Source organism: Oryctolagus cuniculus, chromosome 2 (assembly GCF_964237555.1).
Source record: "Oryctolagus cuniculus chromosome 2, mOryCun1.1, whole genome shotgun sequence".
In the NCBI taxonomy this organism is placed as follows: domain Eukaryota; kingdom Metazoa; phylum Chordata; class Mammalia; order Lagomorpha; family Leporidae; genus Oryctolagus; species Oryctolagus cuniculus.
The window spans coordinates 131,409,362-131,433,354 of NC_091433.1; the positions used below are offsets into that span (position 1 = coordinate 131,409,362).

The following is a 23,993-nucleotide window of genomic DNA, read 5'->3' on the forward strand; positions in this document are numbered from 1 at the left end:
GAAACAACTCCTACCCCTGTCCATAAGTATCCCCAAGACCATCTCACAATTCATGCATCAAAGTACTCCAAAGCTGCAGGCACAGCTCCTGCAGGAAGCAAAACTTGATGGAGTCCACATGATGATGGGTTGTTATGTACAGGATTTAAGAGTTTTGAGTTCATGGCAGCTTCCACCAAGAATTCAAAGAAAGACTGGGAGGTGAGGCAGAAGTCTGCCACAGGGTCAGAGGCTCAGGGGTCAGAGGAGCTTCCAATGAGGTGATGTCTAGTAAAGCTGTGTCAATAAAATTAAAGACCCCAGAAAGGTAGAGAAAATAGCAATATGGAGTATGGGAGGTTATCAAGACCTCAGAACTATGGAGCTACCAACATGCAACAGAAGATGGTAAGAACTGAAGCATGGGCTGTGCCCAAAGCCTTGGGGATTTGGGAGATTCAGGATTCAACATCTGCCCTGGGTTTCAGTCTGTTTGGGGCTAATTAATATGTTTTACTTATCTATTTCCCTCCTCTGGAATCAGAATGTATAAGGGCCTGTGCCTATCCCACTACTGTTTTGGAAGCATGCCACCTGGATTTCTATAGGCTCACAGCTGAAGCACTTTGCTCTGAGTCTTAGATGAGACTTTGGATTTTTGAATTCATGCCGGACTTGGTGAAGACTTTGGAACTGCTGGAGATGCAACCACTGTATGCTGTATGTATAAAGAATCCAACTTTTGGGGGAGAAGGAGTGGAATTCTATGGTTTGAATATTTGTTCTCCCTAACACATGAGCTTTAGTCCCTAAAGTCTTAATCTGTCTATGGTGTTTAAGAGTAGGACCTTTGGGGTGTGATTATATTAGGGGGACATGTCTCACTCTCCATGATTCAATTATGGTAGCTTTAAAATGAGAGAGACTGAAGCGGATGGGGAGAGACTGACCAGATAATGACAGTTCTGTGTGTTTTGTGTCTTTTGCCATGAACTGCGTTGTCCTACCTAAGGACTATGCCAGCAAGAATGTTATCACCAAATGAACCGATGGGACTCTTCCAATCCTGGATTGTAACTTTCCAAAACCAAGAAGAGAGGGGGAGGGGAGGGAGGAGAAAAAAAGAACATCTAAACTCAGAACCAGTTTGACTATTGCCCAAGAAAAATTCTTCAAATCATCTTCAGAATGTAACTTCTGGGAGAAAGAACTTTATGCTTTCTCCATTTTCTAAAAGCACAAATGGAGGAATGGCCTTGTAGAATGGGTTAAGCTGCCATCTCTAAACCCGACATCTCATATGAGCGCCGATTCAAGTTGCGGCTGCTCCACTTCCAATCCAGCTCTCAGCCAATGTACCTGGTAAAGTAGCAGAAGGTGACTCAAGTGCTTGGCCCCTGCCACCCACATGGGAGACCCAGATAATGTTCTAGGCTCCTGGCCTCAGCCTGCCAGGCCACTACAGACACCTGGGGAGTGAATCAATGAATAGAGGATCATTCTCTGTCTCTCCTCTGTAACTGTGTCTTTCAAATAAATAAATAATTCTTAAAAAAAAAAAAAAAAAACTAAAAGCACAAAAGATAATACAAAAACAAAAACAAAAACCACTTACCTCTGAAGACTCTATATTTGGAGATAAGTTGCAGGTTAACACATGGTCCCCTATGTTCTGTGGATTTTCCTTCAGAAAGCTGTACATTGACTGAGCAGACTCAGGACTATCTAATTGAAGAATTGCCTTTGGAGAAGATAAATAAATAAAAAAAAAAGCATGAATACTTCCTAAAAAATTAAAAGTTTAAAATTATTATATGATCCAGCAATTCTATTTCTCAGTATATACCCAAAAAAAAAAAAAAAAAAAAAAGCAGGGACTTGAACATATATTTGTATACCCATTTCATAAAAGCATTATTCACAGTAGCCAAAAAACAAACAAACAAAAAAAACCCGCAACCTAGTAGTCCATGAACAGGTAAGTGGATAAATATGCATGCAACAGAGTATTTAATAGCCCTAAGAAGAGAGGAAAATTCTGACACGAATAAATCTTGAAGATATGGTAAATGAAATAAGTCAGTCAGAATTCCACAAATACAAGGTACCTAAGTAGTCATATTCATAAACAGAATATTGATTAACACTGGCTAGGGGGTTACTGTTTAGTGGACAGGAAGCTTCAGTTTAAGAAATGGAAAATGTTCTGGATACGGATGGAGGTGATGGTTGTACAACATGAATGTACTTAATGCCTTTGATCTGACAATTAAACGCAATCAAAACCACAGATTTATGTTTTACAAATATGAAATTTGCATATTTTAATCACATAAAAGTTTCTTAAAATTATTTTAGAAAACTGAATGTGTTTTTATTTCAGGCTCTAGACACATGATTGCAAAGGTAAGGTCAATCTCTGTGTAAAATAAACCAAAGAAACAATTTTTAGAATGTTGCAAAGGCAAGGCAAAATTTAAGAGGATGCTGTATGCTTTTCAGTGAAGGATTAAGATTGTAATTATAAAGCAAATTCAAAGTATGTCATTGTAAAAATTAAAATAAAAATAAGAAAAGGAGGAGAGAGGGTAGGAGTGAGGGAGGGAGGGTAGGGTAGGAAGAATCACTATGCTCTTTTTTTTTTTTTTTTTTTTTTTTGACAGGTAGAGTGGAGTGTGAGAGAGAGAGACAGGGAGACAGGGAGACAGGTCTTCCTCTTTTGCCGTTGGTTCACCCTCCAATGGCCACCATGGCTGGCGCGCTGCGGCCGGCGCACCACGCTGATTCCAAGCCAGGAGCCAGGTGCTTCTCCTGGTCTCCCATGGGGTGCAGGGCCCAAGCACTTGGGCCATCCTCCACTGCCTTCCTGGGCCACAGCAGAGAGCTGGACTGGAAGAGGAGCAACTGGGAAAGAATCCAGCGCCCCGACCAGGACTAGAACCTGGTGTGCCGGCACCGCAAGGTGGAGGATTAGCCTATTGAGCCGCGGCACCAGCCAATCATTACGCTCTTAGAACTGTATTTATGAAATCTGGTTTTTTTATAAATAAAAATTTTTGTTTAAAATAAACAATAAAGGATCTATAAAGCAAAGGTTCAAAATTCTTTTAAGCCTTCTGTCCTCACATTCCATCCTATATGAAGCTATTTCTACAGTACAAAACATGCTCTATTTATCAGTTAGGAACATGTGAAATAAATAAAAAATTATTGCTCAATTATATAACTTTTTAAATGAAATACTATATATTTTGGAATAAAATCTTGCCTTTTTGGGTAATATGTAGCTGATCAAAATTTAATTTTAATGGACAGCTGAAATACATGTTAAATACAAATGTGAACAGATGACACAGTTTTTGGTGTTCTTTTAAGGAAGGAAGTTCAGTCATGATGGTAAAGAATAATTATTTTATTTATACTTCTTTCCACAGAAATAAACAGACCTAATTCTACATGTCTTTTTTTTTTTTATTTTTTTTTTTTGTTGACAGGCAGAGTGGTCAGTGAGAGAGAGAGAGACAGAGAGAAAGGTCTTCCTTTGCCATTGGTGCACCCTCCAATGGCCGCTGCGGCCAGCGCACTACGGCCGGCGCACTGCGCTGATCCGATGGCAGGAGCCAGGTACTTATCCTGGTCTCCCATGGGGTGCAGGGCCCAAGCACTTGGGCCATCCTCCACTGCCTTCCCGGGGCACAGCAGAGAGCTGGACTGGAAGAGTGGCAACTGGGACAGAATCCGGCGCCCCGACCGGGACTAGAACCCGGTGTGCCGGCGCCGCAAGGTGGAGGATTAGCCTAGTGAGGCGCGGCACCGGCCTCTACGTGTCTTTTGACTGTAAGTTACTAAAGAAAATATCTGGTAATAATCCTTAACTTTACAAATAAGCATCAACTAAGCCAAAGTAAAATAGTTAAGGGCAGAACAAACTAAACATTCCACTAAAATAATGCTCTGTGTACTATATATATTACCTTTTCCCCTTGTGTCTTATCTTCCTTAAAGACTAAGAGCTCTAAAGAGAGAGAGAGATAACCTCTTCTGTCTTGTCACAGTCCAGAAGAAAATATCCTAACCTAGCACATTTCTGGTAAGTATATATTCTGGTAAGCAGTTACATAATGATTAGAAGTACTTCAGTTCAGAAGTTGAATTATAAGATGCAGATCATAATATAGGGTTCCAGCTACATAATCTCACAGACTATATAACTATGTTAAGAGGGAAACTGTTACCTTGCTTTTATTACTCATGAATACATGGTGATCTACTTTTCCAAATTGAAGTCCAATACAAAGTACACATTGAAGTCCATCTTCTGGTAAATTATCAAGATGTACAAATCGATTGTAAATTTTATCTATATTTGCCTATTTTTTAAAAAAAGAGACAGCATAAAAAACAAAATGCTGTAGCATCACACTATACACACAGATTAACAATAATTTAACATTATAGGTGATGGGAATTTAGCATAGCCATTAGGATGCAGCCTGGGACAACTGTATCCAGTATCAGTGTGCATGGGCTCAAGTCTTGGTTCTGCAGCCAATTCCAGTTTCCTGCCAAGCCACATCCTGGGAGATAGCAGGTAATGAATGGCTCAAGTACTTGGATCCCTGCCACCCATGTGGGAGACCTCAAATGAGTTCCCAGATCCTGGCATTGGCCTGGCCCAGCATTAGCTATTGCTAATGTTTTATTTGGGGAATAAAACATTGATGGGAGATGTCTCTCTCTTCATCTGTCTCTTTCTGCTTATCAAGTAAAATACATAAATAAATATAAATAAAAATATTACAGACTCCAGAAATGTCCTTTCTTAAGAGTGAGAAAATGATATATGATGATAGTGAAGTCTATTTGTTTGAGTAATTAGTAAAACAATATACTAAAACAAGAAATAGAGTACTTCTACTATCAATATGTTTACCCAAAACATCCTCTGTCAGGCTACTGCCCTATAGGGCCACTTACTATATACTCCAATATATGGGGAATTTAATTCATATCAAGGATTACCATGACCCTTTATTTCTTATTTTAACAAGAAGACAACCCATCTGACATCTCCATTACCACCAGAATGTTAAAAAAAAAAAAAAAAGATTTATTTATTGATTTGAAAGGCAGAATTAACAGAGGTGTCTTCCATTTGCTTATTCACTCCCCAAATGGCCACAAGAACTGGAGCTGGGCCAATCTGAAGCCAGGAGCCAAGAGCTTCCTGTGGGTTTCCAATGTGGGTTTCCAATGTGGGTGCAAGGGTCCAAGCATCTGGGCCATCCTCTGCTGCTTTCTCAGGCACACCAACAGGGAGCTAGATTGGAAGTGGAGCAGCCAGGACTTGAACCAGCACCCACATGGGATGCCAGCACCACCAATAGCAGTTTTTACCTGCGATGCCAGGGCTCTTACCTGCTATACAACAGTGCTGGCCCCACCCTCAATATCTTAAAATTATTACTATGTTTTTCTCTATTTACTCAAAGGTGAATAAATAAAACACTCAAGGTTTCTATCAATTAAATATGGGTAAAAAAGAAATCAAAGGCAAAACTTACCTCTGGGTCATTTTCTTTAATCAAGGCTATAAACATAGCTTCCTAAAAAGTCAAATTATACAAAGGTTCAAAGTGTAAGTTCTTTGTCATTCACATATTCAGTCAAGATGTGTAATATAATAATCTATGCAAATATACATTACACAGCATTTCATAAAATGAAGTAGCAAAACTTCTGTTCCTTTCAAAAATCTTTCCCTCAAAACAAGTTATCAAAGTCCTACCTTCCCATTACAATTTAACTCTTCCTATTCCCCTAAATATAGTTAGAATGAACACACAAGTTCAAATACAAGGAATAAAAGACTTAATTCAGATTACAGGAAGATAATCAAATTATAAAGAAAAATTAAGCAAATCAAAATAGAAAAAATAGAAATGCAGACAAAACAGAAAATAGCACAGTGTGTAAGTATGAAGTGATCTGCTGCTGCTGCATTATAATCAGGCCAAGAATGCCATGAGCCTACAATGTCAGAGCTGGCAGAGGGTAACAAACATTAGACTATGGTTCTTAAACTTTTTTTCTTTTTACTGACATGTATAAAACACCACCACCAATTCAATCAAATGAGAGTGATTCTGATGAAAGTTTTCCTCAAATTACATGTATTTTATATCCATCTTACTCTGGAGATTTCCCCATCTTTATCTCTTGCCTCTTAACAGTTGATGGTCAATGTTTACAGGCCACAGAGACATTAAAGCTAAATTGGGACAGATTTGAATTGTAAGTCAGTCAGAGGGCCTTGTGGAGAAAAGACTTGAGGGAAACAAAACTGAAGGTAGAAGGTACAAAGATCAACTACTCTAGTGGTCCAGCAGAAGTTTTTAAGAAACGAAATAATAGAAGATGGTCTGAGATAAAGAAACAACCTTTATACAACATCTATTAATAAACCAAATATAAGGAATGAGAGAAAAAAAATTAAAGAAAGTCCAGGGATTCCAGTTTGAACGACACATAATGGCACTGAGTTAGGAATGCTGAGGTGATAACTGTTTTCAAGATCAATACACATGAAGGACAGGATTGTTTCACTAAGAAAATAACTCAAACAGTGTAGTGAACTATTATAAAGACAGGAAGTACTTTTCTCAATGCCTGAGAGAAAACGTGAACTCAAAGAAAATTACAAAACGTAACAGATTAAAATAAATCTGATAAGAAATTTAATAAAATTTAGTAAACATGATGTTAAGTCTCATTTACCTCGTCTTTTATATTCACGATTTCAGGAGCCATACTTATTAAGAGTTGATTTCCATCCATGGATATTGGAAAACAAGTATAAAATTTTACCATAGAATCAGCAGATTTTCTATTTATTTCTATATATGCCTTTTAAAATAGAAATTACAAGAATGAAAACATAAGTCTTAAGTTACTCTTTCTTGGAAAGATTTAATACTTGAATCAAATGAATTGAACACTTAGTAAGCACTTTTAAAATTAAAAAATACAGTCTTCAGAAATTGAGTCCCACAGACTAATGTTAAAAACCATAAGCAAGAAAAAATGACTGAACTCAGAAGTCAATACTAAAGACAGAAACAAGGACATTTTAGTAACCAACATTAACAAAAGTCCTCTTATTCATCACTGTATCCTTAGTATATAGAAGAATATTTCTTAAGCAAATAAATCCAACAATTGATAAAATGAGAAATATGAACTAAAAATATATGACAAATGTTTGCATTATATAGAATCCTTCCCTCCAATCTGGTTTCATTTTCCACAGTTTCAGTTACCCAAAATCAAGCATAGTCTGAAAATAGTAAATGATAAATTCCAGAAATAAACAACAAGTTTTAAACTATGAGCTATTCTCCATAATGTAATGAAATCTCATTCTGACTGGCCAGCACATAAATGAATCTTTTGTCTAGGTATACACACTGTATGTGCCAACTGGTCAATTATCAGCCATTTCTGTTATCAGATAGATGGTCTCCATATCCCACTGTTTAAGCACCCTTTATTTTCCTTAATAATGCACAAAGCACAAGAGTAAAGCTGTTGGAAATTCAGAGATGGCAAAGAGAAGCTATAAAGTACTACTTTTAAATGAAGAGGTTAAGTTTTCTACTTAAAACAGAACAAACCAAACAATTATGTTGAGATTACATAAGAACAAATTCTAAAAGTGTGAGGTTGTAAAAAAGGAAAAAGAAACACATGCTAGTTTTGCTACAGTACCTCCAAATACAAACATAATGGCCCCAGTGTACTACAAGTACTTATCTAAAAATGGAAAAGGCTTAACTTTATGTACATATGCATATGAAAAGAATAGCATCATAAAATAGGGTTCAGTAATATCCCTAGTTTTAGGCATCCAGCAGAGCCCAAACACTTCCCTGAGAGGAAAATGGAGGACTAGTGTAAATTGAACCAGGTATTTTCTATATAATATCTTGGAAATGTTCAATAATCACAGAATATTTAAATTTAATCAAAATTGGGCAGATAATAATTAAGATATTTGGGTTTGGAACATACACTTTATTACCTGTTTACACATATACTTTGGTATAATATGCACTTTGACATGTGACGTAAAATATCAATTTAAATTAGTTGTAAACACACATTTCCCCTATCTCAATGTATTAAGAAACTCATTTAAAAAATTCACATTACTTCTGTATATAAAGATAATTAAAAATGAATCTTCATGAAGAATGGGATGGGAGAAGGAACAGGAGGTGGAATGGGAGTGGGGGTGGGAGTACAGGTATGGGGGGAAGAACCGCTGTATTCCTAAAGCTGTACCTATGAGATTTGTATTTATTAAATAAAAGCTTTCAAAAGAAAAAACTCACATTAAAAACATGTTCATTTTTGTTATGTTTTTAAAACATAATAATAGACTTTTAAATAAACTACTGAAATATAATTTTCATAAAAAGTTCAATCATTTAAGAATATACACTTTACAAAGTGGTGTAATTATTCAAATAATCTATATGTAACATAATGTCAAGCTATATACAACTCAACCGTATTCTGTCTCCTCTCCTGTTTTCTCAAGCACACTGATTCTGATTATCACCAAACACAAACTCTATTCTCAAAGAACTCACCAACACCTTTCTATTGTAAAAACAATATTCTTTGGCACTACAATGATGTCAGTTCCACTATTTAAACTCATTTTTGGAATCCTATTTCATACAAAATACTTCCCACAAGTTGTTAACAATAAATTTGTTTTAAAATGCAAAAGCAATGTAAACTGATAGAAAACTCAGAGCCTAGATCATTCTAAGTACTGATGCCATTATTAGTTTGAGTCTCAAAAAGGTTACTTCCCATTTGAATATCATTAGTAAAACAGCCTAAAGAAATACTAGTGAAAATGATCTACAAAATGCTAAGTGTCATTTGAAAATTCTTTGTTAAACAGATTACAGACGTATAACATTTTTATTAAACAAATTTTTTGGCAAAACTTCTGAAATTATTAGTAAGCCATTTTCCCCCCAGCATCAAAATTATGCCTGCTTAGAATTCAAACATAAAGGAATCTTTCTGTTTTACATTTTAAAATGTCTTTAGCTTGAAATGGTTGGATTACTTTAAGATGGTGTTTTTAAACTTTTTCTTCCCATGTTATGAATTTAACACTTCAAAATGTGCTGTCAGACAGTATGAATACCTATTATTAACTTACCTTTTTGTGAGATGATAAAATCAAAATATCCTTTAAACCACCGAACGGTTTTGCTAAGTTGCAAATTTCTTCTATAGAATATCCTTTATTAGGCAAATTAGAAATACGTATCACACACATTTCCTCTGTTTCCTTCAAAATAAATTTAAAAATTGATATTAAAGTTTAACAGGTTTTAGATTAGTCAAGTTTATACTACACACTGTATGTCAGTATGTATACTGCATTTAATATTTGAGCAAGTCTGATCAATTCAGTAGGCTGATCTGAACTTCAAATTAAAAACAACACTCCCTCCCTATTTTGCAAATTTATGTTCTTCAAATATATGAAATTAATAGAGGTACTATCCATCATCTAATTTAGTTCTATAGGTCTCTTTTTCACCTGGTGCTTTAAAATTTGAGAAATATCTTTGACTACAATGCCATTCAAGTACTGTTGTCACTCCTGTGCTTTATGGGCACAAACTCCAAACTCCAAATCAGTGGGTATCCTTTTACCTTCTTGAAAGGATCATCCCTTTCTGGCAGTATTTCCTTAGACTCCTTACCACACAACTCAATCGCCACTGCAAGTTAAGCACTATTTTCCTACTAAACATCCTTTCACATCGATTTTATTCTTCAAGATGGCTCTCTTATCAATGACAGTTTTTTCTTTGAAAATTTTGGGGAAATTCTTAAAAATGAGCCATAGTACAATGTTTTACTTTTGTTTTATAAAAAAAAAAAAACTATAAATTTTTATGATTTCCATAAATCAACTGTTAGTGATTTTTAACTACCATGTCAACTATATTAATAAATGGCTCCTTCCCTGAAGTCCTTTATGTTAAAGGACTATTGGTGCTTTAAAATATTATCCCTGTAAGATGTATTATTTAATTACCACTTGAAGAATGGAGTTACTACATAAAAATAAACTTGTGCTTAGCAACTAAATGATGGCAAAATCTAAACTGGTAAATTCTAAATTAAAGATATTTTAATATATTCATAATAACAGATATCATAAGAAAACAATAAGGTGAAGTTTATATCCTTCAAACAGAACTGAAAACACTATTTGTTCCTTCCAAAACACAAAGAAACAACTGGAATTCCAAATATTAACATATCTCACGTTTGCCTCCTAGGGGAGAAAAAGCTATCAGAAAATTCCCCTGGTTCTAATTTGATAACCTGTTGTGTACCAAAAAGACTCATTTTGGCTAATATGTCATTCCCAATGAAAAAGTGATTTTCAAAAATATGTACATTTATTAATAATGTATTAATAAATCTTCCATTTACTGAGCTACTCAAAGTTTTTGAACTCAAGACATACTCAAAGAATCAAAAGTGACTGGAGTTTTTCAAAGTCCCAAAGACCATAATAACTTTTACTTCAATTTTGTAAAAAACTTTTTTTGTCAAATTTTTTTAAGGTTTAAAGGAATAAAAAACTGACCTTGTTAACTGGTTCATTTTCTGCAGTTTCCAAAGCAGCTTCTTAACACAAAACAAAAGAAAAAAATAAATAGATATACTTTATCAAGATCTCACTTTATTCCACAATGGATTAAACAGGAGCTATTTGAAAGCGTACACAGCTCACAAAAGAGTTAGAGAACCAGAGGGGAACAGCTACAAAAGTGACACTGGCTTTTAAATAATACATTTTTATTTCTTCTGATAGCATTAATCACATTTAAAAGGGTGAAAATCTAAATCAAAAAATTATTTTTTCTTTTCCTTTTTTTTTTTTTTTTTGGTGAAAGGCAGAGTGACAGAAAGAGATCTTCCATTTACTGGTTTACTTCCCAAATGGCTAATGGTCAGAGCAGGGCCAGGCCAAAGCCAAGAGCCAGGAACTCCATCCAGGTCTCCAATGTGGGTGGCAGAGGTCCAAGCACTTGGGCCATCTTCTACTGTCTTCCCAGCCACATTAGCAGGGAGCTGGATAGGAATCAAAGCAGCCAGTGCTCCAATAAGGAATGCTGGAATTGAGCCATGATGCTGACCCTTTGAATCATAATATTCTTAATTTTATTTAGGTATGACCTTTATTTCAGGATGGAGAAAAAAATGTGTGTAGGTACGTATTCAAGTAATACAACAAAATTAAGTACCTCTGCTCTTAAAATTTCGATTCTCCTCCACCTTTATAAAACAAAATAAAATTTCTATTGACCTACCTGAAGTAGTTTCTTTAGCAGAGTTCTCTGTAGCTTTCGCTTCTATGTCAGTCTTTATTTCAGAGGTTTCTGCATGAAATAGTCTGCTTTAGCAGTGTAGAAAAGCACTAATATAATTCAACTAGTGAAAAGGAACTTAAGCTTATTGGTCAGTCTAGGTCTCCTTAGGCTGATCCGACTTAATTTAAAAACAAGCCCTTTGAAGATTTTTAAGCAAAATTACAAGATATACACTGAGTATAACACCAAGAGGGTCTAAGATAATAAACTACTGAAATAACAACATTTCAAACTTACCTAGTACAGTCACAGGTTTACTGGAGTCTTTGTTTTTGATATTCCCAGCCTTTTTTGATTCCAGAGACTTCTTCCCAGTAGATTTTGCTTTTAAAGGTAGAATTGATCCGTTATTTTAAGGGTCTGCTCAACCATGCAACATGTCTTATGCTAATATCTTAGTGAATAAGTAGTGGTTTATTATAAAAGCAGTTCTTTCCGAACATTCACTTTTTCTATTTATATTCATTATCTGCTTTACTAAGCTGAGATGCCATTTTTGGATGATATCCTAAAGTGAGTTACAAGTTCAAACCTCAAGTGATAGAAGCACATCATTAAGAACACATTACAAAACTCGTATTTTGCTAATTCTGCAAAAGTTCTGTAAGACTAGGCTACTGGAAAATGTATTACTAAAAAGATACTGGTAGTTTCAACGTGCTATATTTATTTTCAATAGTATTCCACTTATTTATGGAGAAAAAGCATTCTTCTAACATGGAAAGAAGTAATCTTTTTAAAAGTAACAAACATCAGAGGAAATGTACAAGCAGAGGAAGGTAATATGAGTCACCATTCAAAAACAAAGAGGAAAATAATGATTAAACCACTTATAGAGAGGAAGTGACAGACCAGCATGTGATTATGCACCTGTGAAAAATGTACAGTCAAAAAGTTGTGTATATGTAGTGTGTATATAGTACCATATAGGTGTGTAGTATCTATTAACTTCTTCAAATGTTATAAGATGCTAAAATCTATTTTAGGAATTTGAAACTTGCTTTTGATATTACACTTATTATATTCTTTAAAGGAGAATTAAGAATAAACTTAATAACACATTGCTTCTCCAACAGTCTTACCTGTTTTGACTGAAGCTTTACCTTTCGCAGCTACTGTTACCACAGATTTTACAGAACTTGCTGATTTCCCTAAATCACAAAAGCTACAGTCAAAGTTGGTTTACTTAACTAGTATGAATAATCTCCAAAGAACCTCACAGGAAAAGAATAGAAGAACAACAGATTAGAATTTTGTTCAAAATGTAAAATGCTATCATCTTTGGGGGCACAAGACATTTTCTAATTCTAGCAATTACGGTAATTTTCAGGAAACAATACATCACTGAACAAACATTTCACTTCCCTGATGGGGTACAGCATTCAGGCAGGTTAAGTGAACTTGTGAATGTGTCCAACAACCAGAAGGAAAATTACCAATTTCAAGGATAGGAGGAAAAAAAAAAGCAAAAAACCATGCTTTTAATAGTTACAAAAGCAGTTAAAGCTAGAGCTTTTCAACCCATGCTTACTTGCTTTGCTCCCAGTTGGTTAAAAAGCATTCAGTAACATCTAAATTGTGGTGAGGTCACATAAAGTTTGCTTTGATTCACTGCTAGAATGTTCTTGCTGTACAGGACTATTTAAATTGCTCAGGACTACTAAAATCTCTCCAAACATTCTTTGTCACCTAGCTATTACTGTTGCTTATTTTCCAAGATGTTGCTATTTATGGACTACGATCAAAGTTGCAGTACAGATGTTGAACAGGGAGTAAAACCATCTTTAACAGAGCAAGAGACTTAGCTCTGAAAATCAGGATTCATAAGAACAAAGTATGAGGAAAAATCCAGGATGAGAAATCATAGCTCTAAATTGAACTCCCAAGATAAACTGAGAAGCCTTGGGGCAGTCACAAGATTTCTTTTTTTAAAAATGTATTTTTTATTATTTATTTGACAGGTAGAGTTATAGACAGTGAGAGAGACAAAGAGAAAGGTCTTCCTTTCATTGGTTCACTCCCCAAATGGCCGCAACAGCCGGTCCTGCGCCGATGTGAAGCCAGGAGCCAGGTGCTTCCTCCTGGTCTCCCACATGGGTACAGGGGCCCAAGGACTTGGGCCATCCTCCACTGCCCTCCCAGGCTACAGCAGAGAGCTGGACTGAAAGAGAAGCAACCGGGACTAGAACTGGAGCCAATATGGGATGCCGGCGCCAAAGGCAGAGGATTAACCAAGTGAGCCACAGGGCATTCACAAGACTCCTATGTGGACTATTCCATATATAAACAAGGGTGGTGACTGCTACAACTACCTAACAGGAAGAAACCCTGTGAGGGAACACTATTATACTTATTATTATACTTTAAAAAAAAGAGACAATCACTGACATCCACAAAAATCAACTGAAAGTGTTTATAAACCCACCCTTTATATTCAAAGATAGACCATAATTTTAGTCCAAAAAGGCAGCACAAATAGTCCTCCCTTATCTGCAGTTTAGGCGTGCATGGTTTCAGATATCCACAGTTAACCATGGTCTGTAAGTACAAAATGGAAAACTCTACAAATAAACAGCTCATTAGATTTTAAATTGTACGCTGTTCTCAAGTAGCATGATGAAATCGCAAGCTGTTCCATGTGTGATCCCTTTGTCCAGTGAATCCATACTGTATATGAGACTTCAAAGTATTTGTGGAAAACTGCAATTTACCAGTAAGTTTACTTTGGTGCAAAAAATTTTTGTAGTTCATGTATAGTTTTCTCATAACACCTATTCACTAAGAACTTTAAAGACAGCTTACACAAATGGGTTTTAAGATTATTTTCTCTTGGCCAGCGCCGCGGCTCACTAGGCTAATCCTCTGCCTTGCGGCGCCGGCACACAGGGTTCTAGTCCCGGTCGGGGCGCCAGATTCTGTCCCGGTTGCCCCTCTTCCAGGCCAGCTCTCTGCTGTGGCCCAGGAGTTCAGTGGAGGATGGCCCAAGTCCTTGGGCCCTGCACCCCATGGGAGACCAGGATAAGCACCTGGCTCCTGCCTTCGGATCAGCGCGGTGCGCCGGCCGCAGCGCACCAGCCGCGGTGGCCATTGGAGGGTGAACCAATGGCAAAGGAAGACCTTTCTCTCTGTTTCTCTCTCTCCCTGTCCACTCTGCCTGTCAAAAAAAAAAAAAAAAGATTATTTTCTTTTTACCAAAATAAACATATTTTAATCTTACTTGCCACAAACTTTCTGAGCCATTTGTTACATAGTAGCATCTCTGCTGTTAGACTGGTTATCTCAGTGTCCCAGTTAAACAGAAGTGTAATTTCATAACAGCCCCAAAGCACAAGAGTAGTAATGCTGGCAATTTGATAGTCAAAGAAAAACAGCAGAGCGCTTCCTAAGTGAATAGTGAAAGTATTATAAAATATTTTGAGGGGAAAGGAAGAGCCCACATTCACACACTATGTTCTATTATTGTTATTATAGCTCTTCTTGTGTCAAATTCATAAAGTTTTTATCACAGGAATATATGGAAAAATACATAGTTTATAAAAGGTTCTGTACCAGCCACAGTTCAGGCATCCATTGGAGGTCTTGAAATATATTGTCCCAAGTAAGGCAGGACCACGGTACCAACCCTTACAGCTTGTTATCTAAATTAATCAATTCTTAGTTGTTCACAAGTTCCTCTACACTAGTTAGGTAAGGCCACAGACTTTTCTTTCACTATCCTTATATTACTATCACAAGTTAATTCATTTTACTAATACCGCCAAAGAACTAGAATTTCAGGAAAAATAGCATTGATTTTCCTTTTCTTTTTTTTTTTTTTTTTTTATTTCTGACAGGCAGAATGGACAGTTAGAGAGAGAAAGGTCTTCCTTTTGCCGTTGGTTCACCCTCCAATGGCCGCCGCGGCCAGTGTGCTGCTGCCTGTGCACTGCGCTGATCCGAAGGCAGGAGCCAGGTGCTTCTCCTGGTCTCCCATGCGGGTGCAGGGCCCAAGCACTTGGGCCATCCTCCACTGAACTCCCGGGCAGAGCTGGCCTGGAAGAGGGGCAACCGGGACAGAATCCGGCGCCCCAACCGGGACTAGAACCCCATGTGCCGGCACCGCAAGGCAGAGGATTAGCCTAGTGAGCCGCGGCACTGGCCAGCATTGATTTTCCATAGCTATGGGAAGGCTAGTGCAATTCCACTATGAGTATCACACAATTATTATCAAAGTAATAATTTAATTTCGCAAAAATAAATGCATCTTCAAGACAAGTTTCTTAGCAACTCATAATTCCATTCAGATTACTTTTTTTTTAAGATTTATTTATTTATTTGAAAGTCAGAGTTACACAGGGAGAGGAAAGGCTGAGAGAGTGAGAGAGTGAGAGAGTGAGAGAGTGAGAGAGTGAGAGAGAGAGAGGTCTTCCATCTGATGGTTCACTCCCCAATTGGCTGCAACGGCTAGAGCTGCGCCGATCCAAAGCCAGGAGCCAGGAGCTTCCTCCAGGTCTCCCACATGGGTGCAGGGGCCCAAAGACTTGGGCCATCTTCCACTGCTTTCCCAGGCCATAGCAGAGAGCTGGATTGGAAGTGGAGCAGGCAGGTCTCGAATCGACGCCCATATGGGATGCTGGCACTTCAGGCCAGGGAGTTAACCCACTGCGCCACAGTGCCTGCCCCCAGATTACTCCTTCTAAGATATGACAATATGAAAACTCTCTGCCACTAACAGTGGGACTTCCCAGCTTAACAGTTTCCTTTCCTTTTCAACATTATGGGGAAGAAAATTTAATACATTGACCTCTATTAAAAGAGATGATCCTGAATTAACCTGCATTTAGTAGAGACGGTAGGGAAAAACAGAAAGGAGGATTATGCCAAAGGAGGAAGGAGAATAATAATTACTTAAAAACCAATTATAGGGGCCGGTGCTGTGGCACAGTGGGTTAACGTCCTGGCCTGAAGCACCAGCATCCCATATGGGCACCACTTCGAGACCCGACTGATCCACTTCCAATCCAGCTCTCTGCTATGGCCTGGGAAAGCAGTAAAAGATGGCCCAAGTCCTTGGGCCCCTGCACCCATGTGAGAGACCTGGAAGAAGCTCCAGGCTCCTGGCTTCGGATCAGCCCAGCTCTGGCCGTTGCCGCCATTTGGGGAGTAAACCAGTAACTGAAGACCTCTATCTCTCTGCCTTTTCCTCTGTAACTCTGCCTTTCAAATAAATAAATCTTTAAAAAAAAAAAAAAAGGAAACAGAGAAGACTCCAATATATGCATTATGAGAAATATGAAAGGCTTTCAAAAAGCCTCATAGAAAATAAATAGCATGAGAACATTATGTGTGGGTTTCAAAATTTTCTGCATCAAAATAAACTTTTATTTAATTCTACTTTTTCATAAACTTTTTAGTATACTCTAGTACTTTCTCCAGAAAAAAAAATTTTTTTAAAGATTTATCACTTCTTGGTCTTTGGATAAGATCAAGTGAAGATTTATTTATTTAATTTGAAGTCAGAGTTAGAGAGAGAGAGAGAGAGCTGCTCCATCTGTTAGTTCACTTTTCAGATGGCTGCCAATGGCTAGGGCTGGGCTGGGCCAGACTGAAGGCAAGAGCCAGGAGCTTCATCCAGGGCTCCCTCTTGGGTGACAGGGGCCCAAGCACTTTGGCCATTCTCCACTGCCTCTTCCAGACCATCAGCAGGGAGCTGGATTGGAAGTGGAGCAGCTGGGACACGAACTGGTACCTATATGGGATCCAGCATCACAGGCGGTAGCTTAACCCACTGAGCCATAAAGCCAATCCAGAATTTTATTTTCATAAAAAAATCATCCTGTTTATGAAAACTTCTTGTGACTATATAAATCTCAAAGATTAGTATATATTCAATACATGTCATATAAAATCCAAGACAACTATTAAATACTTCTTAAATAATTTAAAATTAGTATAGCTAGAATCCTAATCAAAAACATACCTGCAGATTTGTTTACTTTGGATGCAGATGTCTTGGCTTGTCCAGTTCTGGCTAAAATAACAAGAAATTATTTTAATAACACATCACAAATAACATCATATGGATTTAGATAACAATAATCTGGCAATAATTTTGATAGACTACTATAAACAACACTCCTATACTTATCTCTGTATGTCCATGGAATCATGGGGACTGATCTTAATACATGGACTTCATATGTTAAAAGGCATATAAATTTAAATTTTAATGATTATCATTAAACTGTTCTCCTGGAAGGATGTACCAATTAATATTCCCATTAATAGCACAAGAGTGAAACTTCTCTATTCATTTCTATAATATGCTATCAAGTCAAAAGTCTAACTTGGTAAGAAAAGTTACCAACCTTTCAAATATGAGATGGAAACTGGTGTGATTTAATTTTTGCTTCTTTACTTTTGAATAAAGTTGTATCAATTTCCATATGTTTAAAAGTCATCTCTACTGTGTCTATAACATACCTATCCATATTATTTTGGCAATTTATCTTTTGGATTGTTGAGTTTTTTTGTTATTTATGAGAACTTCTTATATATTAATTAGTCTGTATCACATAGATAATAATTGTTTTAAAAAGTTATGCAAAATACTTATGCAAAATACTTTTAATGTAGTCAAACGTCTTCCTGATTGGGAAGGATTTCCTCACTCTGAAATTTAAAGAAAAAATATCGTCCATATTTTTAAATGTCTTTACCATTCTATGTATCACTCTTTACTTTTGATAAAGTAAAGCATTTATACCAAAACAAATTACAGGTGGACCAAAGATGTAATGTAATAATTTTTAAAAATTCTTACTGATAATTTTTACAAAGTTCAAAATATTTCTGTATTACAACAAACAGGCATTTTATAGTGGAAAGGCTGTCCACCCAAGGGTGAGTTCTGTCTTTTAAGCCATATTTTATGCCTGTTAGTAATATTTTCAAAGATCTGGAGTGGCCATTTGGTCGACAGTTTAAGATGACTTGTGGGAATGGCTATATCACCTATCAAAGTGCCTGAAATTAAGACCCAGCCCTGCTCTAGATTCCAGCTTCCTGCTAATGTGTACCCTGGGAGGTAGCAGACAATGGCTGGAGTGGTTGGTACCTGTGACCCATGAGAAAGACCAGGACTGAATTCCTGACTCCTGCCCTAGCTGTTACAGGCATTTGGGGAATGAACCAGTAGACGGACAATCTCTTATCCCTCTGCCTCTCAGGAAAAAAATACTTTTTTAATTCAAATTTTTTAAAGTTCTCACCATTTTTATTATTTTAAACAGAATACTTTATTAGATTACATATTGTTTATATATAATGAATCAATTAACACGTACCGACTTAAGAGAATTAAGATGAGTAATTATAGTTCAATTTACTAGCTTTTTTTAAAAGTTTTTTTTTGTTTTGTTTTGTTTTGTTTTTTGACTCATTTGAGAGATAGTTACAGACAGAAACAGTGGGGACAGAGAAAGAGGTCTTCCATCCACTGGTTCACTCCCCAAATGACTGCAATGGCCAGAGCTAGGCTGATCCGAAGCCAGGAAGCCAGAAGCTTTCTCCAGGTCTCCCACATGGGTGCAGGAGCACAAGAACTTGGGCCATCTTCTACTGTTTATCCAGGCCACAGCAGAGAGCTGGATCGGACAAGGAACAGTTGGGACTAGAACCAGCGCCCATATGGGATGCCAGTGCTGCATGCAGAGGCTTTAGCCCATTATGTTGCAGTACTGGCCCCAATTTACTGGCATTTTAACTAATTTCTTTTGAGTTTTTCATATTATTTTATTTGCAAATAAAAAAGTTGCATCTTACTTTCCAATTTTCATGCTTTTTGATTTGTGTTGCACTGACTAGAAAAGCATTTATTGGGGCCGGCACTGTAGTGTAGCGGGTAAAGCCACCGCCTGCAGAGCCAGCATCTCATATGGGTACCAGTTCGAGTCCCAGCTGCTCCACTTCCAATCCAGCTCTCTGCTATGACCTGGGAAAGCAGCAGAAGATGGCCCAAGTCCTTGGGCCCCTGCACCCACATAGGAGACCTGGAAGAAGCTCCTAGCTCCTAACTTCGGATCAGTGCAGCTCCAACCATTGCAGCCAACTGGGGAGTGAACCAGTGAATGGAAGACCCCTCTGTCTCTCTCTGCCTCTCCCTCTCTCTCTCTCTCTGACTTTCAAATAAATAAATCTTTTTTTTAAAAAAAAGCATTTATGTTAACTCAAAGGGGTAATGATGAGTATACTGTTTAGTTCCCAACCTTGATGGAAATGCATCTGATGTTTTACCATTAAGCATATGCTGGCTTTTAAGTCGACACACGTGTACCTGTGTACATACGTGTGCACATAAATAAAGCACATGTATATAAACAATCATACTTAAGTAGCTGTCTACTTTGACAATTTCTTTTGAATGCAAGAAATGAATGTTAAACTTCATCAAATATCTCTAGAAAAAAAAAAAACCATGATATTTTAAAGTATGGTAAATAGAATCAAAAGATTTCCTCATTTTGAAACATTTTTACACTTCCAGTAAGACCCTCTCCTGTGTACAGTACATCATTCACAGTGCTTCCAGATACTTCAAGGATACTTCAAAAAAATGGAAAAATGGAATTAAAAGGTATACTTATTTTGTTGTAAAATTATTTTAAAGATTTATTTCTTTGAAAGTCAGTTACGGGCCGGCGCCGCGGCTCACTAGGCTAATCCTCCGCCTTGCGGCGCCGGCACACCGGGTTCTAGTCCCAGTCGGGGCGCTGGATTCTGTCCCGGTTGCCCCTCTTCCAGGCCAGCCCTCTGCTGTGGCCAGGGAGTGCAGTGGAGGATGGCCCAGGTGCTTGGGCCCTGCACCCCATGGGAGACCAGGAAAAGCACCTGGCTCCTGGCTCCTGCCATCGGATCAGCGCGGTGCGCCGGCCGCAGCGCGCCAGCCGCGGCGGCCATTGGAGGGTGAACCAACGGCAAAAGGAAGAACTTTCTCTCTGTCTCTCTCTCTCACTGTCCACTCTGCCTGTCAAAAAAAAAAATATAAATAAATAAATAAATAAAAAATAAAAAAAATTAAAAAAAATGAAAGTCAGTTACATGGGGGAAGGGGAGCAGAAGAGGGGAGATTGATCATCCATCCGCTGGTTCATTCCCGAATGGCTGCAACAGTCAGTGCAGGGCCAGACCAAAGCCAGCAGCCAGGAGCTTATCCAGGTCCCACACACGGGTGGCAGAGGTCCAAGGACTCGGGTCGTCTTCTGCTGCTTTCCCAGACCAATAGCAGGGAGCTGGATTGCAAATGGAGCAGCTGGGATTTCAAACAGTACCCAAATGGGATGCTGGCACAGCAGGCAGCAGCTTTACCTGCTCTGCCACAATGCTGGCCCTGCTGTAAAAATTTTTTAAATCCATATACAATCTTTTCATAATATAAATTTTCCATGAACTTTTAAAAGACTCCTTGTATACTAGTTTTATATCTATATTTGGGGGGAGGGGAATTTTTATTTTTATTTTACTTTTTTTTTAATTTTTATTTTTGACAGCAGAGTGGACAGTGAGAGAGAGACAGACAGAGAGAAAGGTCTTCCTTTTGCCGTTGGTTCACCCTCCAATGGCTGCCGCGGCCAGCGCACCACGCTGATCCGAAGCCAGAAGCCAGGTGCTTCTCCTGGTCTCCCATGCGGGTGCAGGGCCCAAGGACCTGGGCCATCCTCCACTGCACTCCCGGGCCACAGCAGAGAGCTGGCCTGGAAGAGGGGCAACCGGGACAGAATCCGGCGCCCCGACCGGGACTAGAACCCGGTGTGCCGGTGCCACGGCGCCGGCCTTTATTTTCATTTTATTTAAAAGGCAGAGACAGAGAGGTATCTTCCACCTAATGGCTCATTCCCTAAATGCCTGCTACAGTCAGGGCTGGACTAGGCTGAAGCCGGAAGCCTGGGAAAGTCAATATGAGTCTCCTCTGGGAGTGGCAGAGATCTCAGTATTTAAACCATCACCTCTGCTTCCCAGGATGCACATTAACAAGAAGCCAGAATTGGAAGTGGAGCTGAGATTCAAGGCCAGGCAGTTCAATACAGGAAACAGGCATCATCCCAACCAGGATTTCAACTATTGCACCAAATGCCCACCCTCTACATCTACAATTAAATTCCTAAGTTAAATCACCCTACATTTGTAACTTATTATGAACCCTTTATCAGTAAATAAATACTTTAAAATTTTCATTCAGTAACCAGATAATTGTACACTGACTGACATGGTGTTCTAAGAAGTTAACAGGGAGAGATTCCATATATCCTTCACTCAGTTTGACTCCAACAGTAAAATGTTGTGTAACTATAGCATAATATACTGCTACAAATCTACTAACATAAAATTTTACTAGTTTTACAATCCAGAGTATATATTCAATTCTGTAAAATTTACAGGACATAAACCTGTGCATATTAGTCTAACCACCACCACTGAAGATACAAAACATTCCTTCTCAAGGATCTTTTGTTTTTTTTTTGACAGGCAGAGTGGACAGTGAGAGAGAGAGACAGAGAGAAAGGTCTTCCTTTGCCATTAGTTCACGCTCCAATGGCCGCCGTGGCTGGCGCACTGCGCTGATCCAATGGCAGGAGCCAGGTACTTCTCCTGGTCTCCCATGGGGTGCAGGGCCCAAGGACTTGGGCCATCATCCACTGCACTCCCTGGCCACAGCAGAGAGCTGGCCTGGAAGAGGGGCAACCGGACAGAATCTGGCGCCCCGACCGAGACTAGAACCCGGTGTGCCGGTGCCACAAGGCGGAGGATTAGCCTAGTGAGCTGCGGGGCAGGCTTATCAAGGATCTCTACTATGGCCACTTATACCAAGTGGCACCTCCTCCCCTCCCCAAACTTCTGACAATCACTCATCTATAGAGACTCCAGAACTATTATTTCAAGAGTGTGACACAAATTGAATCCTATAATGTAAAAAACTTAACATTTTTTTTTTCCAATCAACACAATTCCTCTGCAATATATCTGAGTGGCTTACATATAAATAGTTGATTCCTTTCTTTTCACTGAGTAGTAATCTATGCTAAGGATATACCTGTTTGTCTCACATCTATCCACTGAATGACATTTGAGTTGTTTATAATCTCTTTTATTATGAATGAAATAGCTATAGTATTCATGTATAAGTATTTGAGTGGACATAAGTTTTCTTTCCTCTAGGACAAATGTGCGGTCATGTAGTAAGCACATAGGTGGAGTTGTTAAGAAAGTGCCATATGCTTTTCCAGAATGGCTGTACCATTTTACATTCCCATCAGCAACATATGAGTTTTTCTATATCCTCATCAGTATTTGGTATTATTATTATCTTAGCCATTCTGACAAGTGTACATGTCTCTGATGGCAGCATTTAGCTTGTTTTTTTCTCATGTCCCCTGTCTCTATTCTTTTCTCCACCTCCCCATTCCTTTTTAAAGGAAGCTTTCCTTTCTTCTGAATGCTATGGAATAGCTGGAATATGACTACAGTTACTGTTTTCCACATGGTGGAATTCACATGTGGAAAACTTATCAGCAGAGTGTTTTAATTGAGGAAAAAATTATGTTGGGGAAATAACTGACTTAACAGAGGCAGTATCTAGATAGTGGGAATCACTTTAAACATCTGAAAAATGGAATTTTAACAATAAACATTTATTACTTTGATAAATATATTTTAATTTAATTCATTTTCATCTGGGAACTGAAAAGGCAAAGATACTTTTTTTAAAAAGGAAAGCAAAAAAGGCTTATAGATGACAAACAAGGTTTTGTGCCTCCCCCTCCCCTCTCTGTGTAACTCTTTCAAATAAATAAATAAATCTTAAAAAAAAAAAAAAAAGGGTCTTTGCTGTGGCGCGGCAGGTTAACGCCTTGGCCTAAAGTGCCAGCATCCCATATGGGTGCCGGTTCTAGTCCTGGCTGCTCCTCTTCCATTCCAGCTCTCTGCTGTGGCCTGGGAAAGCAGTAGAAGATGGCCCAAGTCCTTGGGCCCCTGCACCTGCGTGGGAGACCTGGAAGAAGCTCCTGACTCCTGGCTTTGGATCGGCACAGTTCCAGCCGTTGCAGCCAATTGGGGAGTGAACCATCAGATGGAAGACCTCTCTCTCTCTCTCTCTCTCTGCCTGTCTTCTCTCTGTGTAACTCTGACTTTCAAATAAATAAATCTTTAAAAAAAAAAAAAAAGGTTTTGTATACTTTTCCCATGTATTCAATCACAATGTAAATATAAACCTTGGTTAATTATACCTGTACTGTTTCTCCTACAAATATTTATTCATTAAGCCCTTATAGTATAACTAGAGATTAAAGAATGAAAACATAAATATTACCTCAACTGTCCAGTAAAGTAGACATTTATTAACAAACTGCTAATACTACTTGACTTAATGTACAAATTATTACCAAAAGAGAGCTGGAAGCTTCTAGGACCTAGGAGTCAGGGAAGGTATCATAATGTTTCACCTGAGATGGTCCTTAAAGGATAACTTAGGATTTGTCTCACCTCACCTCCCAAAAG

At 38.1% G+C, this 23,993-nt stretch overlaps 1 protein-coding gene across 23 annotated transcripts in view; it reads right to left on the minus strand.

Moving 5' to 3' along the window:
* ZNF638 (zinc finger protein 638) overlaps positions 1-23,993 on the minus strand; it is a 167,350-nt gene that overhangs the window by 30,110 nt on the left and 113,247 nt on the right. For 17 of the 23 annotated variants that reach the window (XM_051842785.2, XM_008254265.4, XM_051842784.2 and 14 more), the window contains 10 exons: positions 17,422-17,472; positions 12,545-12,613; positions 11,700-11,786; positions 11,403-11,471; positions 10,676-10,716; positions 9,224-9,355; positions 6,757-6,885; positions 5,544-5,585; positions 4,215-4,349; positions 1,595-1,720 (listed from right to left, as the gene is read on the minus strand). In XM_051842785.2, the coding sequence (XP_051698745.2) occupies positions 1,595-1,720; positions 4,215-4,349; positions 5,544-5,585; positions 6,757-6,885; positions 9,224-9,355; positions 10,676-10,716; positions 11,403-11,471; positions 11,700-11,786; positions 12,545-12,613; positions 17,422-17,472 (881 nt within the window). The remainder of the gene's footprint in view (positions 1-1,594; positions 1,721-4,214; positions 4,350-5,543; positions 5,586-6,756; positions 6,886-9,223; positions 9,356-10,675; positions 10,717-11,402; positions 11,472-11,699; positions 11,787-12,544; positions 12,614-17,421; positions 17,473-23,993) is intronic. The other 6 variants (XM_051842786.2, XM_051842783.2, XM_070068949.1 and 3 more) reach the window with 1 other exon arrangement.